General features: G+C 35.4%; 1 protein-coding gene across 3 annotated transcripts in view; it reads left to right on the plus strand.

The window, feature by feature from the left end:
• The window catches only part of RGS6 (regulator of G protein signaling 6), a 2,564,457-nt gene that overhangs the window by 2,095,512 nt on the left and 448,441 nt on the right, over window positions 1–20,504 (plus strand). For all 3 annotated transcript variants that reach the window (XM_044074660.1, XM_044074661.1, XM_044074662.1), the window contains exon 10: window positions 14,268–14,342. In XM_044074660.1, the coding sequence (XP_043930595.1) occupies window positions 14,268–14,342 (75 nt within the window). The remainder of the gene's footprint in view (window positions 1–14,267; window positions 14,343–20,504) is intronic.

Here is a 20,504-nt window from a genome sequence, read left to right on the forward strand (position 1 = left end):
TCTTATGCTCTGTTTGTGTAATTGACAGTGGCTAAAACAGACTAGCTGGCAGTGTTCTCAAAACTATGAAATGATTATTTTATTTACTTCTGAATCTATGACAATACCACATATTACACAGAAAATGGAATGCCAGTTTATGAGGTGGCTGCCATTAGATGCGATCATTTCATGGTAGGAGAATGCAGTGTGTTAAAAAACGTAAGCTATGATGAAGCATAAGCAAGTTAAATAAGCAAGTTAAAGCGCAGTAGCGTCAATCATCACATAAGTACAATTAATTAGGATGAATTGAGATTGACAAATATTACATCTGAGCATCTTGTCTGATATATATATATGTGTGTGTTTAGAGGACACAGTTCTACCTGTCTAATTTACATTGCCTAATAAAAAAGTTGCTTACTAGTTTTTTTCTTAGACAGTGTTTTAATTTAGTTCTTTAATGGTTTTCTCTCTTTGTATGTTTTTTCATTAAGAATGTCCAGTACACTGATATAAATCCATAAGTACTGCTTCATCCTATTTTGGTAGCATTTATTTTTAAACATGGTACAGAGCTTCAGCTACAGAAATGCCGTTATAAACATTTCATTTGTGTTATTTATGCATCTTTTTTTATTATATCAGCCACTTATTTTATTTAAAAATGAAAAGCCACAATAAGGCTACTCCCTCCACATGGTAGCTAGCTCCAAGATGGTCCGTTTGGCGGGTATTATATATCCCTTCTTGTAGTTGCTGGTATGTGAATGGAGGTTTGCATTCAAGGAAGAAAGGTAGCTGGAAGTGACTTCCAATGAATGAGTAATTTCTTATCATATTGAGTCAAGTTACTATAACAAGAAATTTGCTCCGAGGAAAGTGTCATTAGTGTTTGAACCAGTGCTTTGAAGTAGGCAATTTGTCGTTTTTAAATGAACAGAATTAAAAAAAAAAAAATTGTTTTTATTTAAGGAAGGACCTGGGATACATATGTAGTGCTTGCATACCAGCAACTACAAGAAAGGGGATATATAATACCCGCCAAACGGACCATCTTGGAGCTAGCTACCACGTGGAGGGAGTAGCCTTATTGTGGCTTTTCATTTTCATATGGTGAAGGCGTACTCCCTAGGCTAGAGCTTGTTTACTTTATCTTTTAATTTTCATATATTTATAGTAACAAGCCCTGCACATGGACTTTAAATATGGAAGAGATACAAGTATCTAAGATAGAGACAAAGAAAAAAGGTCCTCCTTTGATTTTGAACATCAGTAATCCACTACTATCAATAGACATTACTGATTGAGCAGTGGAGGATAATGAAGAAGCAATAGACGTACCTTTTGAGAACTTATATAGTGATGTTGAAAATGCAGCATACAAACTAAAAAGATTACAATGGCAACGCTTCTACATGGAAGCCTGCCTTCACCATAATGTAATTCCAAGGGGCTTGAGAGTTAGATGCATGCCTACTTATGGGAACACATATTCGGATGTATTGGCCAGATGGGAACAAATAAACATAGAGACCAGTTTTCAATACATGAAGTTACTCATGGAGTACTTTAAGCCTCAAGAGACAGAAATCTCACAGTTCATACAGACCAAGCAAAAAGAATTGGAACAGTTGACGCTATCAGATAATGACATAGTCAAACTAGAGAGATTACAGGATAAACTGGATGCCTATGACAATAGGCTCAAAATGATTAAAATAGGTAAACTTAAGAGGAATTTTGATGACTTTGCAGCAGGCCACCTTTTTGAATGGCCCAGGAAAGAAAGACATCAGCAGAAAATAGAAGAACCTAAAGATTTTCGGAAAAGAAGGCAACAGACTGATGCAGGTAAAACGCGGCAGGTACAGGTAGATATAGACGCACCAATCATCAAGGATACTATCAACGCTGATGAAGGAGCCAGGAGTAGGATGAATAATGGAAGCATATTATTGGGAGACTTAGAAATTATATCTACACCAGCAACAGAAGGAAAAGAAACCTCACAAAGAGAGAAGAAAGGAAAGGATGCTCCTAAAGGAGAGATAGGAACCGTGCCAAAAAAAGGCACGATCCATATACCCATCTTTCAACAGCTTCCTTTTCTGTTACAGAACAAAGAAAGCAGGGTACCCAGATCCCTAAGCAGGGAAAGGAAGAAAAGTGACATAGAACTACATCACTTAAAGAATGATGTTGATGTTAATTCATTGGTGATTAACATCTCTAAATATAAGCCGACTAAAGAAGAAAATGACCTATTACAGAAAGGACTAAGTTTTATACCCTCATTGAAGTTTGAACTGAGCGAGGTGATCACTGACCTTAAAAGTTTTGGAAGAAACATTACTTTAAAATATATTTTTGATGGTAGAATGAATATAAAAGAAGAAAGTAACAGTGGATTGTGTACAAGAAACCTAGTACATTTGTACCTATAAATCCACCAGCAGTAGAAATGTTTATAAAATGATGTGAAGAAGAGATAGCACAACTGAAGCAGAGTAATAAAGGCAAACAGTTTCATAATATGACTAGGAAAGAAAAAAACAGCCGTGAGGGAACTACAGCAAAATGAAGAAATAATAATTAAGCCCGCAGATAAAGGAGGAGCCCTAGTGGTCATGGATAAAGAACATTACAACAGAAAAATGCTGAAATGCTGAGTGATACTTCAACTTACAGAAGAATTAGCAAGACTCAGCTACAAGAGCCAATAAAAAAAGTGAAAAATGATTTATATGATAAGATGATGTGCAGAGAATTAGATGAAGAACTGTTTGAGTTCTTTGAAGTATCCCACCCTACTGTACCAGAAATTAAAGGAATACCGAAAGTATATAAAAATCTACTGGATCCATCTCTCAGACCCATAGTATCTGGCAGAGGGTGGATCAAGGAACCACTTTCAATATATGTGGAGGATGAACTTAAAAAACGTATGCACAAAGTGAGAACAGTACTGAAGGACACGGCACACCTCTTGGAGAGACTACAAGAAACTATGAAAGATTTGGATAACATCACTGACTTATTATTGGTAACTCTAGATGTTAATAGCCTATTTACATGTTTCCCCAATGAATATGGGATAGAAGCTGTAAGGCAGTTCTCATGCACCAACAGCATGGCAATTAAAGTTGATGTTATCTGTGGCCTTTTGGACATTATACTAAGTAGTAATGTCTTCATTTATGATAAAAATATCTATTGGCAAAAATGGGGGGTTGCCATGGGCACCCCCTGTGCTAATAGCTATGCGAACATAGTACTAGCACAGTGGGAGTTGCAATAGATGAATAGTAAAGATAATATATGGAAAGAGCAAGTACTGTTCTATGGTCGGTTTATGGATGACATACTATTACTATGGAAAGGAGAAGTCCATCAGTACCAACAGTTTTTAAGATACCTAACATCTACAATGGACTTTTTGAAGTTTGAGTCCAAGTATTCCCAGGAAAGTATTGACTTCCTGGATATAAGTATTACCTTTAAAAAGGGAACTGTAGAGACGGCCCTACATAGGAAAGTTACATGGAAGAACCACATGCTGCATAGAACTAGCATGCACCCCACACATATTTTCAACAACATATTTGAAAATCAAGCCATACGCATTTCTAGACTATGTACAAAGGAAGATACATTTCAACAAGAGTTTAACCAATTGGTGGATAACTTAGCAACTAGAGGGTATAGGAAGAATCAGATGGACTTTGAGCAAGCGATGGAATTACGACGAGGCAAAGGAAAACCATATTATCATTATAAACATGTCAAAGGACAGAAGAATAATGAAACCCACGAGTCCCTAAGATGTATGTTATCCTATGCACCAGATAATAAACAAATAAACAAAGTTATTCAAAAATATTGGCCAGTTTTAAAAGTGGATCTTAAAATTAAAAGTATAGTAGGAGAAAAACCCAAATTCACATATAAAAACAAGAAGAACTTGAAAAGTCTATTGTGCAACAATAGAACAGAAACAACTCAGAGAAGTGTAGTAAAGAAAAAAGGAACTTTCAAATGTGGGAAGTGTAAGGCATGCAAATATATTAATACGACTGATGTGTTCCAACATCCTATCACACATAAAGTATATTAATATAAAGGGAATGTAAATTGCAATACAGAGAATGTGATATATATAGCCAGCTGTGAAGGATGTATGTCGTTTTATGTGGGCAAAACTAACAGAAAGTTCAAAGAACGTATTTTACGGCATCTAAGAGACATCAACAACAAGATAGAAGTTAATGCTTTGTATCAGCATATAAAGCATAATTCAGGGCATAGCTTTAAATTTATTATATTAACTCATGTTTCAGTTACAGCATGAGGTGGAGATTTATTCAACAGAACTGAAAAAAATAGAAATGGAATGGATTATGAACTTACGTGCCAGTCAAAGTCCTGGCTTTAACGCAGTAGTCCCCTTAAAACCAGTACTAAAAGAAAGGAGGCTTAGGGGGCGATAATAAACTTCTATCATAAAACCACTAAGAAATAGGACTGAATAACATGACAGTAAAGCTATACAACCAGCTACTAAACAACATATGAGAATGGACTCCTCCCAAGAGGACAGAATAACCAGTGACATACTTTCAGGAACTCAGGAAGTTAAATTGATTTGGCAGTGTATATAAAAAGACAGATTGGATACAAGTAGCAAGTGTAACCAATGAATAATGAAGACAGAGAGTCTTATTTGAATATAATACCTCATTGGTCAATACCTAGAATACATACAGTATAAAAGGAAGAGCAAAGCAGATAAACACAGGATCTGAAGAAGGTTTACAACCGAAAGCACTTATCCATTCCTGAGTCCGTCTTTGAACACAAGCAGCATGCTTATTTGAAGTTGGCTTCAGAACTAGGAATATTTTGGAACCTGTTCCAGAGACTTTGCAAACAGGTAGTTTGCTGATTCCAGTTGGCTTCAGAGGAAGGAAGAATTATTTATCCTGGAATTTGTTTAAGTGCACAGGCAGCATGCCGATTTGAAGTTGGTCTTAGACTTTGGAAATTCATTCCGGTGACCTTGAACACAGGATGCCTATTGAAACCAATTGACTTTAGAAGAAGGAAGAGCTTTGGGACTTGTCCCCCCCCCACACACACACTTTACACACAGGCTGCATGCAGGTTACAGGTTGGCTTCCAAGCAAGGAACATTTTGCAACTTGCTCTAGTGCTTTTGCATACAGGCAATTTATTGACTTAGAACTTTGGAAGTACCTACTGAGGAAGTGGAGCATATAATTGTCAGTGAATGGAGGTTTGCATTCAAGGAAGAAAGGTAGCTGGAAGTGACTTCCAATGAATGAGTAATTTCTTATTATATTGAGTCAAGTTACTATAACAAGAAATTTGCTTCAAGGAAAGTGTCTTTAGTGTTTGAACCAGTACTTTGAAGTAGGCAATTTGTCGTTTTTAACTGAACAGAATTAAAAAAAAAATTGTTTTTATTTAAGGAAGGACCTGGGATACATATGTAGTGTTTGCATACCAGCAACTACAAGAAAGGGGATATATAATACCCACCAAACGGACATCTTGGAGCTAGCTACCACGTGGAGGGAGTAGCCTTATAGTGGCTTTTCATTTTCATATGGTGAAGGCGTACTCCCTAGGCTAGAGCTTGTTTACTTTATCTTTTCACTTATTTTATTTATGTTACTTGGTGAAAAGAAATTACAATAATACTGTATATTTGATATCTGCCTAGTTGTGCTACACCGTAATTAAGAATTAATGGGAATTCAAAAAATATGTTACAGATAGTATGGGTTTGTAACATAAATGTGGAGCATACAGTAGCTGATCAAAGGGTATTAAGTCAAGTGCTTCATGTAATCAGATATTTGTTTCACACTTGTTTAAGTGGATCTGCAGTAGGTTAATGCAAATTCCACAAACTCTTGACATGCTCCAGTTACACCACACTGACATTTATGCTTCAAGGGTCACTCACGTCTACTCAGGAAAGATTTTGTAAACTGACATCCCGTTTTCATGAGATCCCAAATCTATGACACAGCGGAATAGATAAGTTACAACAAATGGATGGATGCAGGAGGTAGGAAAGTCACTAATGACAAAACTTTTAAAAACTTAGAGAAAGTCAGAATACACTAACAATGACACATGAAAAACACATTTGAACCAACAATTAACTAAACTATAACTACCCATTTACCTGAGATGTCATTTCTATATCAATATTAAATACACTATATCCATGACATTACTTTAAAACTCATATTTAAATTAAATGACCTTGTTAACAAATTATAATATTTATTCAACAATAACTCTGTCCAGATTTTGAATCAGTATTTGTTTTATTTATTCATACCCTAATTGTATTAATTCCTTTTTGACAAATAACATTGGCAACATTAAGAACTCCTTAAATTAGGTCATTACATCTTTTTCTCAGTTCTTTATTATAGTTTTCCTAGTTATAAACAAAATACACTAGAGCAGGAGGAACTGAGATTTTAAAACTCAATCAGGTATTGGCATATTAAATCTGTCCATCCATCCACAATCCCTTTTTCCCATTTTTTTGCACATGGGGGTCAGGTGTCTCCTCAACAGTGACAATCATCAAGAGCAAAGGGTTACACCGCCAGGTGACTAGCCCTGCCATAGTAGTTCTTCTACACCACACACTCACACCTATGTGCAACTTAGAATGCCCATGTCTCCTACATGTCGTCGGAATGTGAGAGGAAACCAGAGCACCCAGAGGAAACCCACATGTACTGCATTGACAAACAGGCACTGCGCAGAAGGTACCCCAGCCATTAAATGAATTAGGGAACCTCTTGCTTTAGCATATTAAATAATATTTAATATTTGTATAAGGTAAATTTCTCTGACTGCAATGCTTGAATAAATGAATTGTCAACATTTTCTTAAAACATCACAGTCATAAAAATAGTCTGTTAATCTGTTTTAACTGTTTTCCATCACCAGCAACCTTGATTTCCTTTTTAAAATATTCCTTATATACAGTGCAGAGACCTGAAGGTCCTATGTAGAAATTTCCACATATTTTGCAAAATAACACTAATCTTTCATTTTTGATGATATTAAGATTAAATTATTATCCATGTTTGTGAATTTAGGATAACTTGGTTGCTGTAAAAGTGTCCAATATTAATTATGAATATTGGTCTTATATGTTTTAATTAACATATATATTTTAGATAGATTACCACCAAATTGTTGAAATACATCTGTGTGAGTGTTCAGAATGCTATACTGAAATGTCAAAATATAAAATAATTTTCCTCCCTAATGTTGAACATGGTAAAATTGGAGTTCGACATTCAATATTTCCAGGAGTTTTGCACAAAACCCCATTTGCCATCTGTGATGCAGAACAGAAATAGGGTTACAACATTGTAGATTCGATAAAAATGCTATGACATTACAAAACTTTGAAAAGAGCCTTTCAAACAAGTGTTGGTTGCACCGATCCACTTCAACCATTTGATGGTAAACCATTTTAGATATATATGAACTAGCAGATGCTAAATTAGATGTTATATTATTAAAGACATATTAGAAACGTGGACTTATTTTTCTGGTTTTATTGCCAGTATTTGGTTAAAATAAATTGCCAAGTACTTTGTACTGTTAACCGATCATTTAGGTATAGATCATATTTATGCATTATACAATCATTGTTAAAAAATGCTAGTACCTTTCAAACACTGGTGCCAAAATAACATATCTTTCCTTTTAGGATTTATCACTTTGGAAAATTAGGACCAGCTATAAACCAAAGATAAATAATGGTGATACTTACAAGAGCTAATTTTTTGGGCTGTAGGATTTCTCTGAATAACATTTGTAAAGAATTTCAAAATGATAGTTGCACAGTTAGAGCAATTATGCTTAGATTCATAATTGCTCATATATTTAGTAATAATAACATTGTACTATTTATGATTGTTGTGTTTTGTACAGGTTTTTCATTGTTGCATTTTCTCAAATTATCTCATGCAGTTATTTTGATTAGCTGAATAAGTTGAATTTATCTTAGTATAAATGTTTTAAATATTGAAGCTATTCAGTAAGTTTCTATATCTGCAAATTCAATTCCTCCATGTTCCCAATGTCTAATAACCTATTTAAAAGTTATGCTATGTTTTTAGGGTACAATAAAAACTTGAAAAGATAATTATTTATTATATAATATATTTTTATCTCTAATGGGACATATTGAGGTAGTCTGAATTATATATATTTCAGTAGTAATATAAATTGAATTAACATGACTCTATCTTTGAATGTAAAGAAGATTTAAATCTAAATATCGTAACTCTCTATAACCCGGTTATAGTAAATTATAAGAAGATCATTTAAATACTTCCAAGATGGCTGCACACTGATCAACAGCTGAACTTTAGCTCTGCCAGTGTGAAAAAAGAAACTGAAAATAAAGGCAAGGAACTCTGCCACTTTTAATAAATGCAGTTACTGGTTAGTAAGTACACTGCCTATATGTCAGCAAAAAAAAAAAACTTTGAGTGCCCAAAAGAAAATCCACTAGAAAAAGTGAAGAGAAAACCCTGACTTGGAAGAATCCTCCAGCTGTTTAGCAAAAAGCAATTCAAGCTCCAGTTTTGGGGTAAGACATGACTTCCAGTAAACTAGAGGAAAAAATAAGTCAAATGTGCTCATAGAGGAAAAAAAAAGTCAAATCTGCTCAAAGCTGATTAAAATAAATGAAACATTGAAGAAGTATATCAATTCAAATAAAAGGCTGAAAATGGAAGAAGCTTTAGACATATATTCAGATGAACTGATAAAACTGCAAAAAAACAGAGACTGAAATGAAGAAAAGGCTAGCTGAAGATGAGACAACTCAAGAAAATGGTTTAATTAGAGGACAGAACTCACAGGGAAAATCTGAGATTTTCTACTGTACCAGACAAACTTGAATGAACTGACTGTATTAATTTTATGAAGGCACGAATAAGCAACTGGACTGATATTCCACAACAGATTTTAATTGAAAGAACACATTGTGTGTATGCTCCAAACCTGACCATGAGAAAGCAGCCAAGACATGTATTAGTAAAGTTGCAACCCTACCAGCAAAAAGAGCCGATCCCAGCAAAACTATGGCAGAAGGGCAAACTATTAAAAAGTTAGATACTGTAGAGTATTTGTAGAAAATGATTATTCACTGTACAACAGACAGAAGAGAAGCAAACCTTTTCAAGCAATCAGGAAATGTTGAGAGTCAGGTGTGAGATTCAAGCTGCTATATCCAGCTGTCTTCAGAGTATTTTTTTTCCTAGAGGATCAAAGTCATTTTCTGATGCAGAAGAGGCTAAGGAGGAAATACAAAGTTTTGTCCAACAAAAAGTGAGCTGTCAAGCAGAAGAGAACTCAGTTTCTCACTCTTCTAATAAAGCTCATAGAGAGTCATTGCCAGTGCAACCTTTTTCAATGTTCTAAAGGAAAATGCTGAGAAAGAGAGAGAGAGAGAGAGACAGCAAAACACATGAGTTGATTAGATGAATCTGGACTACCTTGGAACTGAACCAGACTCTGGAATTGGGAGATGCAGATGAAAAAGAAGAAGACCAGCAACATGGAAATTAGTGAATAAATCCGAGATTACAACATAACATTTGCATTTGTGAAATATGTCTGTTCAAGAAAAAGTGGAAAGAATAGTCTTTTGTTGACTTTGTTAAACTCTTGATGGACTGAAAGGCATTTGCCTGACTTCATATCATTAATGTTTGAAAGGGCACAAAGAGGAAGGGAAGAAAGAAAAGGGTATTGTAAGTAAAACAGTTTCTGTTCTTAACAGTATCTTTATAAAACTTTTCATGATATAAATTTCATGTTGTATGATGGGGCATTTTCAATTATTGTTGTATGTGATAAAGATGCCAAAGCACTTGTTTTTTAAGGCTAAATGTTAATGTTTTCTGAAAGCATTATAGTTGTTTCCACATCTGACAGGGCAATAAAGATAAACAAGAAACAACAATAAATGCAAGTAGCAGCAGAGATAGTAACATGCATCTTAGCATGGATATCCTTAAATTTAGGTTAGATAGTGCCTGTGTCTGCAGCTGTCTATTTAGGACGATTGTTCATACTAGGCGGGTTAAACTTCATTAAATTAAGGTGTACATATTTTTTATGGTTGCATTAAGTTAACAGGTTATGGGGTTATTCTGGAGATGTTTGTGTTTTATTGGAGGTTTTTAATTAAAATAAAAAGTATTGTGAAAAGTAATATAGATTTTAAGAGAAGATGGCAAGAAACAACTGTATAAATGATCAACCTGCCAAACATTAGTGGTGCATATATCACACAGGGTCTACTTTTGTTTATCCAAAGTACATCTCTTTGAATTCCTAAAACCCGAACTCACGTCAGCAAAAGCGCAGTTTTCCGAAAACACACTTTCACGAAACACTGATTAGGGAATTCCATTTGGTCATTTTGGGAGCCTTTGGAAGTAGAGGTGAGGGTTTTTTCTCGTTTTTTACAGTTGTAATAAGAGTGTAAGGTTTAGGGCAGTTGGGACTTTTATGTATAGGTTGCAGTATAGTGAGGATAAGGAAATGTACCCTTTTCCTCACTGTAGTGCAATCTCAGAGTTGGTATACATAATTAGCATTGGGGTACAGACCCCCACATGGGGGTGCAGGGGGGCTTGCCCCTGCAAACGTTTGATTTTTGTTTTTATTTTAGTTTATTTTTCCATTTTGATTATCTGTGTTTTGCAAATATGTGTTTTTGGAAAACTGTACTTTTGCTGATGTGAGTTTGGGTTCTTAGCATTCGAAGAGGTGTTCTTTTGATAAACAAAAGTAGACTCATCACACAAGCTGGAAATAGACGTTCAAAATGTGTCATATATAACAAGTGAGAATAATAACTTCTTATAATAATGGTGGTACTTCCCATATTATCATGTAATCTGAATGGTCTCACAGGTATAGACAAAAGGAAAGTGCATTGAATTATATTAAGAAATGCAGAGTGCAAATAACAATGCTACAAGAGGGAAATTTAGAAAGAATTGAACATGTGAATTTGATAAATAAAGGATTTCAGGATGAATATTCAGCAGAATATCAGGGAGAAAGGAAAACAGGAATACTTATATTAATTGATAGAGGAGCACCAATACTTATAGAATAAGGAAAAACGATAATAATTATACATTTGTGGTAGTATGGATCTACTGGCAAGGGACAAAGATTACACTGGCATGTATTTATATTCTACCTAAAATGCTATTATGAAAAAAATAATCGGCTTTCAGACAGGAATATTATTTGTAGGTGGGGACTGGAATTTGATTTACAACAATAAGGATGTATTGAGGGGGCCTAGAAGGGAAAATATAACATAAGGGGGTAGATTTCTGAAAAAACAGTATGAAAATATTTGGTATGGAAGAATTAATTCAGTAGTAGGAACTCAGAGAGAATTTGTATATTATTCACCAAGGTACAATAACTGGGCTAGACTAGACAGAAATTATATTTCATAGGAACATCTGCATTTAAATTAGTTTTGGCAGACATCCAAGAACTATTCCAGATCATGCACTAATAATAATGAAAATAAAAATGTAGGGTAACGAAGGAAAAATGAGACACTGGTGTTTCCCCATCTACCTGTTAAAAAGAGAAGAATTTAAGGAATAGTTAGTGGAAATGATATGGGTGTTATTAGGAAAGATGGAACGTACTTAAGAAGTTATAGCTATCAAGTGAGAGAAAAAGGAAAGAGGAGTTTTAAAAATATGCAAGACATAAAAGAAAATAAGATACAATTAAGAAGTAACAAGAATTACTTACATAGACTGACAAAGCTTAAAGTATTGTAGAATAAGAGGAATCTCATGTCCAGGAGGGTTTTGGGCACTATCCCTGGTAAGAATTTACAGTGCCCCATCCACGCATCCAGTTTCCTCTTGAACAGTTTCATAGAGGTGGTCTGTTTCACATAAATTGATAGCCTGTTCCAAAGATGTGACAGTTGCTGGGAGATAAATCTCTCCCTCCAGCATGTCCTATTTAAGTTGCAGGCCATATTTAAGTCCCTGGAATGGGTAGCCCTAGACCCATTTGATTTATGGATATACAATAAGTTCATTAGGTTTGGGTCTTGGGTTGCTCTGTAAGCCAGGCATAAGTCTTCCCTAAGAAGTCTGTATGATATGGAATATAGTGACAGGGATTTTAGTCGGTCTGTGTAAGACACATGCTGGAGGTCCTTGATCTTCCTTGTTAGAAATCTCTGAGGTCTTTCTAATTGCTGTAGATGCTCAGTACAGTACTTACCAAATGTGGCATTATACTCAGTTATGGGCCAGATAAGTGCCAAGTATGGGGGGTTATAACTTCTTTGGCTCTCAAAGCAATGCTTTTCTAATCATGTAAGCATGGTGTTCAATGTTAAGGTTGGTGTCAACCTGTGATCCCAGGTCCCAAGAGAATCCCACCTTCTTTTCCTACCAGCAATATGGTCTTAGCAGAAATTACAACTGAAATCGTCACCTCTGGCCTCAGTAAGATCAGAAGCACAATATCTTTGAGACTGCATGTAAATAATTTGTGCAGTCAAGAAAAGCCTAATATATCCTCTTACAGAAAATCATATTAAAGCATTAAAAGTGGCTACATCAACGGTATCTGGAAGTAGGCTAACATACTCACAATACACAAAGGAAGCCCTACCATTAATTACAGACCAACCAACATCACAAGCACATTGCACAAGATGACATAAAGTGTGACTTCTTCCCTGGATGAAAGTTTATCTGCCCAAGCAGCATACCTCAGTCTGGATAAAGTGTTTGACAGTATATCCCATGAAATAATCATACATAAACACAGGATTGTAAAAGTAAATGTAGGTGTAGTCTACAACTGGTTACACGGTTGTACACAACACATAGGAATAGGAAGTGTCTTGTCATTGCCATCTCTTGTTACTTGTAGTATTCCTCAAGATCCTGACCTGTAAACACTTTTTTGGCAAATTTTCTTAGACATCAGGACTGACTGCATTGTTTTGGCCCACCAAATATACAGACGACTGGACACTTGGGGGCATTTTCCTTAACTTTACTGATACCAAACCTTATACATGAATGGTGCATTTGAAGTGATCTTGCCTTCAGTGTCAAAACATGCAACATTCTGTCATTTTTGTTTCCAAACCCCATCACCATCTTTCTGCACTACTAATGGGAAATAACTAAAAGCTGACAAAATAGTAAAAGAGTTTGGAGTCCTTGTGGATTCTGGCCTTTCATTTGATGCCCATATAAGCATTATTGTCCACAAAGCATATGAAGTTGTCCACCTGATCGCCTGTGTGTCTGAGAGCCATTCTAGGAAAGGAATTATCCCATGTATACACAGCTGATAGAATATTCCCTCCTGCTCTGAAACTTATTTATGTATAATCTGTTTTAATTAGAAAAATTACAAAACTTCCTCACAAAGAGAAGTGAAGAGAATCAGTGTGTCTTAAAGCCAAAGGCTACAGCAACTCTATACTCATTGCATCTTAGTGCCTTCTGAGGTGAAATGTATTTGTAACCTACAGTCCAATAAAAAAATGTCTTACTAGTTGACCCCCCGTCACCTGAACACAAGAGGACACTTGGCCGCAGTAAAAAATTAGTATGAACCACACAATAAAATGTAGTAACTTTGTATCTCATATATTCCCATGCCTATAGAGAAAACTCCCAATCTCAGTTAAGCTCAACTCATCAATTCATATATTCAAGAAGGAACAGGATGCCTGTATGGACAACCATAAGATCCAATATAAGACCCAAGGGCATCAATGTCCAATACATCTTGAGCTTGGTCACCAAAACTATGAGCCCAGAAACTTACCAAATAAGTACTGCCCTGCAAATCCAGTGGTAGGGATAAATGTGCCTCTACCCTGCATCACATCACATTTTACATACAGTCTATATTTTAAGTATTAAAACAAACTTTTTTTTGCATTCTTTTTGTTCAGCTTGTCTGATGTAATGTGATGACATGCAGAACTTTGATTGCATACAAATTGCTGCCTATCCTTCTGTAAATTAATTTTGTTACATGGGTCATCTTGATCAAGGTTAATATTCATTAATTCTTGTAATTGTTACTTTGTTGCATTTTCAAGAATGGCAGTTAAAGATAAACTCCATAACTTCTGAACTATTCTTTAAATTCCTTTATCTATTTTATTTCAGCCTGGCTGTGTAAATACAACAGAAATGGACATTAGAAAATGTAGACGCATGAAAAATCCTCAGAAGGTCAAAAAGGTAAGTTCATTGACCTATATTTAAGCAACAGCCACATTCATGGTCAGTGTGAACAGAAAGTTAGTAAATTAAGACTAAAATTGGACATCAATAATACTGTGAAAAAGTTACGTTAAGGTATCATCAGTTGTTAAGAGGTTCTACTGAAAAATGGTTGTTGTATAATTTTTAAAGTAGCAGAGACTTCAGTTATAAGCAGTGGCCTTGAACATTTGTGGAGAATTTTTGGTTGGTATGGTCACTTAGTTGAAGATGCTGTGTTTAGTGATGATTGCACTATATGGATGTGTTTCTTTAAGATCCTGATGCCTTGACTTTGTTTCGCATACAAGTATATGAATCACATTTTCTGGTTTCCTGTCTCTGTTGAACAGCTAGGAGTTTGTAGTTCTAGTGATAATGCTTTTTATGAGTGCCAGGTCATCAGAGCACAAACACTGAGATGTCATCAGTACCAAAGATCACCACAATACTAACTTTGAAGTTGCTGATCCTTGGAGGGCTATGGGGTATTCTCTTAGCCCCCCCCCCCCAAGAGACTATGCGACCTTAGACTTACTATATCTGAAGCCAGGAGGGAGCAGTCCTGCAAGTAAGGTGTGTATGTACCTTGCTCTTTTTCAGAAATTATTTTTTTCTTTTATTAACTTCAGTTTTACTGATCTCACAATTTTGTCTTGTGGTATTATTAAACAAACGTTTGCGGTCAGTGTACTAATGCATTTCTCTCAGTAAAGCTGATGATGCTGGTAGCATCTAGACTCGTCTCTTGTCTCTTAATGTGCCTGATCAATACCGAAATATTCTACAGTGGAAGAAGTGATTAAGATTTGAAGATTTTTGTTATTTCATCTTTCACTTGTGAATGGTAAAACTGGTAGGCCACGGTGGTGCAGTGGTTAGCATTGTTGCCTCACAGCCAGAGGTTCTCCCATTCAATTCTTGGCTGGAGCACCTTCTGTGTGGAGTCTGCATGTCCTCCCCATGGTCGAGTGATGTATAAAGACATGCAGGTAGGTGCATGTGTGACTCGGTGTGCCTTCTTTGAAGGTTGGGTGTTGGGATGGCAACTCGGCACCGTAAAAATCCACTGCCAGTCATTAGCGGACTGGAGTTCCACTGTGGCGACCCCTAACTGGGAAAAGCTGAAAGACATTACTTACTTGTGAATGGTAAAACTGCAGCCACCAGTCAACCTTTCCTTGCACTACAGTTGGTTGCAGAATTCTTGACCATGAGCAGAATGTCTGAGAGGCACAAAACGTGTTTGTGTTACATGCATGTTCTTATTTATAATATTTAAGATTATTTAGTGGTGTAAATTATAATTATAGTTATATAATAATATATTATAATGTAATTATTATATTTATTATGCTATATAAAATCTATACTACTTTTCAGTTTATGGAAGAAATAAAAAATACAGAAGTAATGAGACAGATGTTGACTGTAAGCTGATTAAAATATTCTATATATTTAACATTGTGTTCATCATGAGGGCACAGGTTCCTAAGGAAAGTATCAATGTTTATGTTACTGAATTAAAAATGAAGTCTAAAACTGTGACTTTAGTATGTCGCTTCATTCAATAGTGAGAAATAGAATTGTATATAATATAAATGACTAGACAAGAGTAATCTGTTAATAAAATAGTTTTAATGTTAAAAAGCAGTTGCTGTATGTGGAGTAAATAAAGCTGCATATTCACGATTAAAATTTGTACATATGAGTTACAGTTGAGTAAATTTGTATGTAAGAGATAAAAAAGTACAATGAGCAAAACTGAAGTGAGAATGGGTTGAGCGTATGATGTTGAACTATGTTAGGGGCATGAGATGTATAGAAACATGGAACAGATCACATGTACAAGAGGTTTAGGTAGAAACATGATAAAAATAAATGTGCTACACTTCTTTAGCTTTAATTTATCCAAGTCTTTTGGGTTTCTAATACCTAATACCATGATGGGAATGGACCCCCTTCCTAAGTCAAAGTATGATTAAAGTTCATGAAATTAGTATTGTTTCTATCTTTGATGTTAGCTAGAAGTGCTCTTCCCAGGAATCGCAATTTGCCCAGAATTTACTCCTTCTGCAATTCATATGGAGTTACATGTATCGGTAACATATCTAAATACGATTGTAAATTATTTTTTATAAGACCCAGTACTCCTACTACTATTGAAACTGTCTGGGTATCCTTCTTCCACATTGCCCTTGTTTCTACCTGTAATTCCTGGTATTTTATGACTTTATGTCTCTCGGTACATAAGACACTGATTACTGGGTATAGTAATTTCAATGATCAATGCTACTTTTGTCTTTCTTTCATGGCCTACTATATCTAGTTTTCTCAGATCTGTTTTTGAACTGTTGGTAATGGATATATACAGTATGTAATATAAACTTCATCATTTTCTGTAATGCTTTGTGGCTCGTGTTTCCAAAGCTTTTCAGCTACTTCAATATTATGATGTTTGCACAATCCCCAATGCAACAGTCTTACCACATTATTATGCCTTTCAGTATACAGTCCTTCTACCATTAGTATATCACACCTAGCAACAAGATGTGCGACTGTTTCCAATTCTGTTTTACAAAACCTGCATTTGTCTGTTCTCCCACATTTTCAATGGTCTTTGTAAACCAATGTGTGCATAGTCCACTATCCTGGGCCACCAGTATTAACCTTTCTTCTTTTAGTTTAAATTCACCTCTCCACAAACATTCCTGTGTTCGGTCCTGACAACACGACGTTGTTCGAAGAGTTTCCTAAACCTGCAGCAATATTAAGCATTTTCTAGATTTTTTTTGTCTTCTCATCTGATCATTCACTTTATATTCGTTCTTTGTTTTTTGGCACATTCATTTGCTGCCTGATTTTTATCTACTTCTGGTTTGATTTCCATTCCCACTTGACTAAGCAGGAAAGTCATCTTAGACTTATTCTCTTCAACTTTTAAAACTTTCACTACGTTTGGATCTTGGATCTTGATAGCAGATCTATACATGTAAGCAGTTTGAGGAGTCCCATACCTCCTTCAAATGAGGAATGTGTAATCTTGGTATACACTGATTTTTATAAACCATTTGATAAGCATGAAGCATTTTTTCTTCTTCTTCTGTCCAAATGATACAGTGCCTTTTGGGGCCAGTCAGTCACTCCTAAACTGTAAGTTAGGAAAGGAAGAGCAAATTGGTTTATAGCTGGAATTTTGTTCCTAGATGTCAGAATTGGTTTTGATATTAATTTTGGTCTTCTAAAATATTCCTATGTTTTATTCTCAGTTGGTCATGTATTATTGTTGATCCTTCATCAGTTCCCAAATATTTATTTATTTTTTATTTAACATTTGTTTATCTTGGAAAGTCCGACTGAGACAGAGCTCATTTTCAGCACTGGCCCAGGGAGAAATGCTCCAGACGCATGTCTTTGGAATGTGGGATGAAACTGAAGCACCCAGAGAAAACCCACACAAACACAAGGAGGACATGCAGACTCTGCACCAAAAGGCACCCCACCCAAGAATCAAACTGGAGAACCTCTAGCTGTGAGGCAACAACACTAACCACTGCACCCCTGCACCGTCCAATATTTATATACTCTCTGTTACTTAAGTTCTTTTATGTTACATTCTTGTCCCAGACAAATATTTTCTTGGTGCTGCAGCTTTCCTACTTTAAATGTTGCTTTTGCACATTTATCAAGACCAAATGATATCCTTACATCATCTGAGAAAGTTTTGACTTCTTTAGTTGTATAGGAGTTGAGATGTTTCAAAAGAAAGAAAATCATTTTCATTTAAACAAGCTGCAAGTTATGGAATCGTGATGTGAAAATGAGCTTTATGGGCACAAGGAGGCAGAAAGAGTAACTGCAAAGTAAAAGTATGCTACAGAGCATTTTCAACAAAAGGATCCATTAGAAATCTAGCAAGAGAAGCTCTAAATTAATAATTGGAATGCGTTGTATTAACTACAATCATGCAGATTGTAATGGGATAGCTGCCTAAATGTTTTAATTCACTGAATATGAAAAAGGGCAAATTGAAGCAAGCTGCTTATTTATAGTCAAGGTGTGAAACTGATATGTCAGAAATTGCCTGCTTGTGAATATAAAACTAAGACTTGCACAAGTCATTTCCACATATCTGGAATAGAATTCATACATTGTTGACTCACCTGCGTTATCAGAAGCACAGTATAGAACAAATATCTAACAATGTCAATGTGCAGACTGCACATTTACTTTGTGGGGATGAAAACTTACTCATTGGCCTGGTCTGTTTACTAGGAGAATGCACGTTCAGCTAAGTTATGCATTTTTACTGGTAGTATATGTACCAAGGAAAGTTCCAGTTATGATGAGGTGCAGAACTGAAAAGGAGCTGAGAAGAATCGAGAGAATCATTTTATAGGTAGATACTAGGTATGCAGTCCATGACACCACTGAGGAACCTAACCCAAATTCCCAATTGCGCCAAAGCAGTCTGGGTAAATGACTTACTCAGGGTCACAAAGTAAACAAATGTCGGTCAAGGAAATCAAACCTCGTACCCAAGGAGCATCTCATTAACAGCTTTATCCTGAGCACCACTTGGCAGGTGTGATGAAGAATCAAATCAGTCATATCAAAGGGGTAAATAACAGTTAAAACCATGAAGCCTGACAAAATGTGTGTACAGATAGATGCACAAAATCTTAATAAAGCTACAAAAGGGAGCATTACCAGCTTTGCACAGTAGTAGTTTTTGCTACAACTACCATAAAATATATTAGCAAATTAAACTTGGTGAAGAGAATTCCAAGCTTTATAAATGTAATTCCCCATGGGAAGATGCAGAATTTTAAAGTTTTTGTGCATTATTTTGACAGTCCATGATGTGTTTTAGAGGGGTCTACTTCTAAATTTCAAAGTTTCAAACCTTCAAATTTCTTATGGTTGTGACCATAAGATCAAAGTTTTGAAACTTTGACCCATTTAAATGGAGATCGACATACAGCTTGGAGTGGTATATTGACTGTTTTCCTCACTGTAGTGCAATCTCTGAGTTGGTATATTTAATTAGCAGGGGGTATCGGGGTGCAGGGGTCTTGCCCCCTGCAAAAATGTAAAAAAAAAAAAAAAGATTTTTTTTTTTACATTTCGAAGTTTCAAACCTTCAGTTTTATGGTCTCAACCGTAAGAAATTCAAAGTTTTGAAACTTCGAAATTTAGAAGTAGACCTGTTTAGAAGTATGTTTTTTAAATGACTGAGGGGGCTTAATTATATGATGGATATAATTGATGACATGCTGGTATGTGATAAAGTCAAAGAAGATATACATGTGCTGAATAAGCTGATACAGTACCACTTCAAGCATATTATAACATCAGAATATCATATCTGAATTATATGATTACAATCTATCTTTAGGATGAATGCAATCAGATTTATTTATTTATTTATTTATTTATTTATTTATTTATTTATTGAGTTTGCTCAGTTGTGACCAATTTTAGTCTCTGCAAGGGGAAGGAATAGAAATTACATGAAGATAAGGAGAAGTTAAGATCTGTGTTATAAATAACTGCATAACATGACTAGCGAGCACTTACTCAGGTTTATTTTGGTATGATACAGTACTTTTTGAAGTTTATTGCGAACATTTCAGAAATAACTGTGCCATGAATAAAATGATTGGGGTAATATATGCAGTAACAATAGTTACTTAAACAGTTATGACAGAAGTGACCAGACTGAAATATTTTGATGTAAATAATCCAGTCATATTGAAAGCTTTTGTCAGTGAGATTGTGTAAGGCTTATGTTCAAAGACTAGCTTGAGCAAATATCTTTTCAGTAGTAAAAGTTCGGAATGAGAATTACAGAAAATTGGGTGTCTGGTGAAATGGAAGCAGTGTGAATGTATGGTATTTTAAGTGGGTAGCAAAGACTTAATAAATGCATTGTGTTTTTTGTGATGTTATGGGTGTGGGGTGGGGGGCATAGCTCTCAACCTCTTAGACCAAGAAATCTGGACAAAGCCATAAGTAAAAGTGGGCAAAGGCCCACAAATAGGGACAATTGTTAAATATTGCTCTTACAAACTTAGCAAATTGATCGAATAACAGGTTTTGCATTAGCCTGAATTTTCTGAAGGGTAAGAACTCTGAAAC

This window comes from Protopterus annectens, chromosome 6.part0 (assembly GCF_019279795.1).
Source record: "Protopterus annectens isolate FY-2018-M chromosome 6.part0, PAN1.0, whole genome shotgun sequence".
In the NCBI taxonomy this organism is placed as follows: domain Eukaryota; kingdom Metazoa; phylum Chordata; order Ceratodontiformes; family Protopteridae; genus Protopterus; species Protopterus annectens.